The sequence below is a fragment of the Miscanthus floridulus genome, chromosome 10 (genome assembly GCF_019320115.1).
Source record: "Miscanthus floridulus cultivar M001 chromosome 10, ASM1932011v1, whole genome shotgun sequence".
Classification (NCBI taxonomy): Eukaryota; Viridiplantae; Streptophyta; class Magnoliopsida; order Poales; family Poaceae; genus Miscanthus; species Miscanthus floridulus.
Window position 1 is genome coordinate 44382080 of NC_089589.1, and position 8370 is coordinate 44390449.

Genomic DNA, 8370 nt, shown 5'->3' on the forward strand with positions numbered 1-8370 from the left:
ATGTAGACAATCCCAACTACCACTAAAAGAACTAAAGCTAAAATACATTTCAGGAGCACAAGGATTTCGCGACCAATCTCAACTAAAACAGACAGATCCCCCGATTGTGCAACATCTTTGGGCTTCTTCGGCTGGATTACTGCCTCATTAGCCGCCGTGTCTGCCTATTGTGCAAGATATTTTTGCACGAGTTCAACATACTCTTCCTCCCAGTAGAAGCCTGAACATCGTCCACTGCCATCCCACTGAAATTAAAACAAAAAATTAGAACTTTAATCACAACTATCATAAAAATAGGTATAAACTAACCATAATCATTAAATACGATAAAATAACTCACATTACGATCCGGACACTTGTAGAAGATACGATCCTTGTTGGGACCCTCCTTCTTCACTCGGTACTCCATCACAATCTTCATCTCATCATGACACTTGCCGCATGGAATGAGAGGAAGGCCCGGCCTAAGTCGCTTTGGAAACCCATGAGAGGCCGAGGACCCGGAAGCAGTTGTCATCTACTCTCTATACTCATTTTTTAATACACTATAAATTTCTTCTTTTATAAACAAATAAAATTAACAAACTATAAAATTATCTAGATCTCTAAACAATGATATTTTTAATGGTCATTGTGTTCTCGTCTTTTACTGCGGCAGGTAAGTAATTCATATGATATTTCCGCAAATTAACAGAAGAATGGGAATGTACACACATAACAGACTACTACGACGATATCGGGACGTGTGAATAAATAACCATCCGTACTAGTTGACCTTGCTTACGTGATCATCTCGGCGAGCATTTCTCCACCGGACAGCACCGTACTTGGTCAAGGAAGAGCTCCGATTCTATGAGGAAGGGAACACGGTCTCCCACGACCGTTGTCGCTCTCCCTCGTAGAATCAAAGCTCCTCCTTGATGTCCGTTACCGCTCGACAGAGAACATGCTTGCCGAGCTGAACACGGTCCGCAAGTTCAACTAGTACGGATTTTCTATAATTTTCTAACTATTTTCTAAGTTTTTATTTATATATACTACGTTTAGGTACGGTGATTGACAGACTACTACGACGATATCGGGACATGTGAATAAATAACCATCCGTACTAGTTGACCTTGCTTACGTGATCAGCTCGGCGAGCATTTCTCCACCGGACGGCACCATACTTGGTCAAGGAAGAGCTCCGATTCTACGAGGAAGGGAACACGGTCTTCCACGACCGTTATCGCTCTCCCTCGTAGAATCAAAGCTCCTCCTTGACGTCCGTTACCGCTCGGCAGAGAACATCCTCGCCGACCTGAACACGGTCCGCAAGTTCAACTAGTAAGGATTTGCTATAATTTTCTAACTATTTTCTAACTTTATATTTATATATACTTTAACCTTCTTTCATGTAAATATGCAAGCTTAAAGTGATTTTGAGCTCAAATTGCTTACAAATGAAAAAAAACCACAATAAAGAACCATAAATATATATAGTGAATAAAATGGCATAAGAAAATGGTAAAAAATGAGAGTATGAGATTGGTAACCTTTACAACTGAAGAATCGACGGAGGAATCGAAGAAATCGACGGAGGAATCGAAGAATGGATGGAGGAACAATGGAGGGAGGGAGGAAGCAAGAACACTACTGCAGTGAGCTTCAAAATGTGCTGAGCTCGGGCTCGGGGAGGAAGGAGGAGACGGCCGATTTATAAAGGGAGAACATTTAGTCCCGGTTGATAGATCCAACTAGGACTAAAGGTAACTTTCCAACCCCGGGCGCAGCCATGGCCCGGGAGTATACCTTTACTCCCGGTTGGAGCCACCAACCGGGAGTAAAAGTATACCTTTAGTCCCGGTTGGTGGCTCCAACCGGGACTAAAGGTCCCTGCCACCTCTGTCTGGCGCAGTAGCCGTTGGGCAGGGACCTTTAGTCCCGGTTGGAGCCACCAACCGGGACTAAAGGTATTTCTAGTCCCGGGGGCAAAAAATTCCGGGACTAGAGCCTATTTTGGCCGAGGATCAAAGGTCTGTTCTCTACTAGTGGCATAATCAGAATCTGAATATCTCACTATATGGAGTGAATTAGATCTTCTATACATCATCATGAGGCCATTCGTTCCTTGCAAATAACGCAAGACTTTCTTTACTAATTTCCATTGTTCTGTTCCAGAATTGCTCTGGAATCTGCCAAGTAACCCGGTAACAAATGCTAAGTCAGGGCGCGTACATACTTGAGCATATTACAAGCTTCCAACAACTGAAGCATATGGAACCACTTTTATTTGATCGATCTCATATTGGTTTCTGGGGCATTGAAAATCCCCATATCTATCGTCCTTGACTATAGGAGCAGGTGAGGGACTACATTTGTGCATACTGAATTTCTTTAAGATCTTTTCTATGTATGCCTTTTGTGACAGTCCTAATACCCCTTTACTTCTATCTCGATGAATCTCGATCCCTAGAACAAACAAGGCTTCACCAAGATCTTTCATATCAAATTTTGAGGACAAAACTTCTTTGTCTCCAGTAGTAGACTGACATCACTACTAGCAAGTAAGATATCATCCACATACAGGACAAGAAAGATAAACTTCCCATTCTTAAACTTTGCATAGACACAATTGTCCTCTACACTCTCTTTAAAACCCAAAATTCCTTATTGACTGATCAAACTTCAAGTACCAATGTCTTGAAGCTTGTTTTAATCCATAAATGGATTTCTTTAGGCGGTATCCCATTCGTTCTTTTCCTTCCATGACAAAACCCTTCGGTTGTGCCATGTAAACATTTTCCTCCAAGTCCCCGTTAAAAAATGCCATCTTTAGATCCATCTGATGTAATTCTAAATTGTAATATGCCACTAATGCCATTATGATTCTGAAGGAATCCTTACATGAGACTGAAGAAAAAAGGCTCATTGTAATCAATCACTTCTCTTTGCGTAATGCCTTTTGCCACAAGTTGCACTTTATATCTCTATATTCGCTTGGGAGTCAAGTTTTGTTTTGTAGACCCATTTACAGCCTACTATTTTGGCTCCTTTAGGAATTATCTTCAAGTCCCAAACTTTATTGGCATTCATAGATTTCATTTCATCTTCTATGGCCTCAAGCCACTTTGATGAATGATCACTTCTCATGGCTTATTCAAATGAGGTGGGATCATCCTCCATTTGAAATTTCTCAGTGTTGTACACTTCATAATTAGCAGGAATAGCTGATTTTCTAACTCTTTGAGACCTTTTAGGGGCCTCCACATTTGGCACATCTTCTGTTTGAGGCTGTTGTTGCTCCTCCTCATGTGTGGCAATAGGTTCTACAGGATCCTAAAGAACAGGTTCCTCAACGTCATTCATTGTTGCCATAGGCGGAATAACAACAGGTGCTGGCACCGCAGTATCTTGCACTATTGGTGCAGCGACAGCAGGTAGTGAGAAAAATGGCTCATGAATCTTTGGAGTGGGCGCATACACCCGCTTCTCTTCAAGGTCAATTTCTTGAGCTACCATGCTCCCCCTCATCATTTCATTCTCTAGAAAGACAGCGCGTCTCGTTTCCACAAACTTTGTATGTCTGTCTGGACAGTAGAAATAAAAACCTTTTGACTTTTCTGGGTAGCCAATGAAATGGCAACTTACTATTTTGGGATCTAGCTTCCCAATGTTTGGGTTAAATACTTTAGCCTCAGCAGGACTCCCCCACACACGTAAGTGGTTTAGTGAGGGTACTCTTCCTGTCCACAACTCATACGGTGTTTTGGGCACCAACTTACTTGGTACTCTATTGAGAATATGAATGGCGGGTTTTAACGCCTCCATCCATAGGCTCGTCTTTCAGCTACTCCATTCTGCTGAGGTTCGCCCGGTGTAGCATACTGGGCTACTATGCTATTCTCTTGTAGGTCTAGGAACTTGGCCATATAGGGTATGCCGACCGTAGTACTCCCCTCATGGTCGGACCTGACTGTCTTAATCTTTAAATTGTGTTAATTTTCAACTTCTGCCTTAAATCTCTTAAATTTATCCAATGCTTCTGTTCTTTCTTTGATTGAATAAATGTAGCCATAATGGAAGTAATCATCTGTGAATGTTATGAACGAATCATAACCATCCACACTCTTTATAGAAAACGGACCACAGATGTCTGTGTGAATAATCTGTAAAATTCCCACGCTTCATTTGGCATCTTTCTTAATTTTCTTTACATACTTTTTCTTTTATGCATTATCTGCATTGTTCTAAATCTGAGAGCTCCAATGGAGGAAGAATATCATTCTTAACTAGTCTTTCTATTCTCCCTCTCGAAATATAGCCTAAACGACAGTGCCATAATTTCGACGACGCATCGTGAGCTCTCTTATGGCACACTTTTCAGAGTAACTCTCTGTCACCAGCTGCTTTATCAGCTAGGTAGCATATGTCTTTGAAGAGCCAGTGAACTAACCCTTTATTCTATCGAGGTACTCGGTGACTGTGTCACACTCTGGGATTGAGCCCACAATTATAGGTTCAATCATGTTCTTTATCACAGCCAAATATTTCTTGTTGGCAGTGACCCACTTTCTATGCAAAAGGGCACAGGACATCTTTCGGGATTCAAAATCCCTCTCTTTAGTTGTCCAAACGGCATCAGCCTCGTTTGTCTCCCTCACCAGTGCCACAGGATCAGTGGGACACGGTAAGGTGACTACCCAGTCCATCTTAGCCAAGATGAAAACCAGGTTAAACCTTTTCTTAACATAAAAATAATACCATTTGCATGCCTTGATTCCAACGTTGGTCAAAATCAAAACATACAACTGTTCTTATACACTAACTCTACATCATCGTTGGACAGAAATAGAATTAATGCATAAATCATTAAAATTTACAATTGTTCTTACACACTAATTCTACATTACCATTGGACAGAAATAGAATTAATGCATAAAATCATTAAAATTATGATATTGTTATTAACAACGTTGGTCAGAAAATAACAACATCATAATCATGTCAAAATCTCTTTTTCTCCAATTAAATATCACGTTAGTTCAAAATAACTGGAGAATAAATAATTTCTTTAGCAGCGGAAAAACTCTCTTTTTCTCCAATTAAATATCACGTTGGTTCAAAAATAACTGGAGAATTAACAATTTCTTTAGCAGCGGAAAATAATTGAATTTAATGAATTTTGCCCACAGGACAAATCTCTTTTCTATTTTCTTTAAGCCATTAATCAATTTCCAGGAAATAAACATTTACCGGAGAAAGGAAAAAAATGACTCAAATCTTTACTGTTCATTCGGCCCGAGCAAGAATTCGGCCCGGCCTTCCTCCCTTGCCCGCGCGCTGCCCGCACCCAGGCCGTAACCTGGGCTTGGGCCGGCAAAGCCGCGCGGCCACGCGCGCCCGCCTGGGCCGCGAAATAGCCCGATGGATCTCGGCCGTCCGCGCCGATCCGACGGCCGTCCGCGCGCTTCGCATGATCAAAACGCTGACCGCAGTGGCCGCTTGAAACCATAGCGGTCATTTTGCTCTTCGCTCTCTCTCTCTTCGCCGCTCTCACTTCTCTCCTCAGCACAGCAGCACCAAGCGTGTCGAGCGGGCAAAATGGTGGAGCAATGGCGCCGTCGCCGGCCCCCTCGCCGGCGTGCGCGCTCCCCAGCGGTGAGCATGCCGCTGTCAAGTGGCCTGGCCGCGGCGCCCCTTTGGCCAGAGCCCGAAGAGCAGCGCCCCCGGCTTGGCCCTTCTCCCCACGCATCGACGAGGCAGCAGCGCTGCGCAGCGGCGAGGTAGGACTCCCCTTCCCCAACACCCCCTCTGATTTCTTCTCTGTTTCTGTTCGAATTCAACCGATTTGGGATGGGGATCAAAATTTAGGGTTAGGGTTTCGGGATTTGACCCACTGTTCTTCTTGGATTCAACCGATTTGGGGATCTAGGGCTAGGGTTTCTTTCCCCGATTAGATTCGTTCGATTCGGTTCATCTTTTTAACTTGATTTCTTTTCTTTTCTATTTGTACCGAATCATTCTCTTCCCTTCCTCGTCGCGAGTTAGGGTTAGGGTTCTTTTCTCCCTTCCTTTCTCTTTTCTGTGTTTCACCCGATTAGGGTTAGGGTTAGGATAACCCTCTTTCTTCTCAGATCCAAATGGGATCATTTCTTTTCTTGCCGTGCGCCGACGAAGATGGCGTTGCAGCATCTTTCCCCGCTCGGTGGCGGTGGTGACCGGGAGTTGGGTGACATCCGCCACCCCCGGTCTCTTTTCTGTTTGCTCTTACCCCATACTATAACCTTGGCTCTGATACCATTGTTGGACACAACAGTGCCTCTTAACCATAGATCGGGGTAGACTTCTTTCTAGATAGGGAAACTGTTGATGTACCTTTGGTCTAGTTCACCATTCGGCCCATGGACGCCGGTGTCGTGGCAGCTCCGGCGTAGTGGTGGCGACTAGTGGCGATGGGGCGAGGTCCAGTGGTCTGGTGGTGACACTGCAGGGGCGATGCAGAGGTGACGGCGGTGCGGTGGGGCATCCCGTCGCTGGCAGCACTCCTCGTTAGATCGGATTAGGTTTTCTGTGGGTGGTTACGGTGGCTTCGGTCAACTTCGTCATCCGAGCCTAGTCTTCCCACCTCTCTTTTATAGTGCTATGCGACAGGGGCCCACCAACCGTATTAGGGTTGGGCGTCCCTGATCAGGGCGTAGATCCAAGGGCCCAATAGGCCGTTGGGCCTATTGGTGGAGATCAACTAACACCTCCGGCACGGCGGCGGCGGCACTGACCCTGATCCAGCAGAGGGAGGCGGCGGCGGGCGGCCTAGTAGCGAGACCGCGGCGTTGCGCAACTGCGCGAGCACGATCTCCGCCGCGGCGAGCCTGGCGAGGCAGTCGTCCGCCGAGCTCACCAAGCTGGAGCCGGACCTGGACGTCGCCGCTGGCACGACATCGCCAGCGTCGTCGTCGTCGTCGTCCGCGGCAGGAGGCGACGGGGTGAGCAGCAGAAGGCAGGCCAGGTGGGAGGTGTCCAACGCCAAGACGTGGCTCAGCGCCGCGATGGCCAACGAGGGGACGTGCGCCGACGGACTGGTGGAAGCTGGCGCCGCCGCGGCTTCTTCGCCCGCCGGGAAGGAGGTCACCGCCGGTGTGGCGACCGCGAAGCAGTACACGAGCAACGCCCTCGCGCTCGTCAATGGCATACCACTGTGAAAGTGTGCAATAAAGCGTGGACCAATTACTAGTGCCTGTGATAGTGTGGCTTGTGAAATGTGTTAGTATCATGAAATTGTCAAACTGTACAGTGGGGAACGTGGAGTGGATTGGAATTTTCGAAGAAATGTCGAAAATCATTGCCAAGTCCTACAGTTGAAAACATGGAGTTGATCGGGATTTTCGAAGAAATGTAAAAGTTAATTGCATTATTCTGACCCCCTGACCAAACCTGAAGCAAAACACCGAGCCTAGGGCGTGTTTGGTTGATTGCCAAAACGTGTCACATTTTCACATTTTCCGCCAGGAAGGAGGTTATAGAACACTCAAAATTTGGTTGCAAAAAACTGCGTGGGAAGTCAAAGATCAATACCAAATTCAGCGCGGACATCCGTGCATGCTTTCCAGTTTCCGAGGAATTCGAGTACGAACCGGCGTGTAACAAGATCCTGTAACTCACACATGGGTTTCTTCTTGTAAGATGTAACAGTTTGTTTGATGCCGTGTTGTTGATTTGGGCAGCAGCCACCCTGTTGTCCAACGGTAGTTTTGTCTCGTAACGCAGAGATCGCAGATCTCACCTGAGCTCCTAAAAAGTAGGAAAAAGGCCATAGGTGTTATACAGAGGTACAAATAAAGTATACGTAGTACCAGGTCAGTGTTGTATCATCATTTGTTCTGTCCATGTGCCCAATCCTGACAATTATATACTAGCAGATCAGATTCTGCCTGCTGGCAATAAGCAATTGATTAGGACTGGGCAAAAGGACAAGTTATCATATAATTTGTAACTTACACCCCTCCCCTATAAGTCTGTAAATTTATATCTACTATATCTATACTAATATTAAAGAGTAAAATTTTCTTTTATTTTTTTCATGGTCCATGGTACCCTCTCTCACTATCTGTGTGTCCCTTCACTTCACTCTCTAAAGCATAAAACTCGTAGCTGCTTTTTACTAAGAATAGTCCACTACTACATGTTACCCATCACCAAAGGTTCCAAACCCATCATTCCAAACCCATCATCACCGCTAGGTCTGGCCCCTCGGTAGCGATTTAGTGAAATTCATTGACGATAAGAACGGTTATCACCTTTGGTTCGAACCAGTGGTGATGGAGTTTCGAGAAATTCCAAAACTAGAGTTTTTTAGTGAAATTCATTGATGATAAGAACGGTTATCACCGT

The 8370-nt window shown here is 45.2% G+C and overlaps 1 protein-coding gene across 1 annotated transcript; it reads left to right on the forward strand.

The window, feature by feature from the left end:
• The first annotated feature begins 5594 nt into the window (after window positions 1-5594).
• Window positions 5595-7321, forward strand: LOC136488520 (pectinesterase 3-like). Its single transcript, XM_066485429.1, has 2 exons — window positions 5595-5765; window positions 6729-7321. Exons 1-2 carry the CDS (start codon window positions 5595-5597, stop codon window positions 7179-7181), a joined length of 624 nt encoding a protein of 207 aa, XP_066341526.1. The 3' UTR covers window positions 7182-7321.
• Window positions 7322-8370: the final 1049 nt, after the last annotated feature.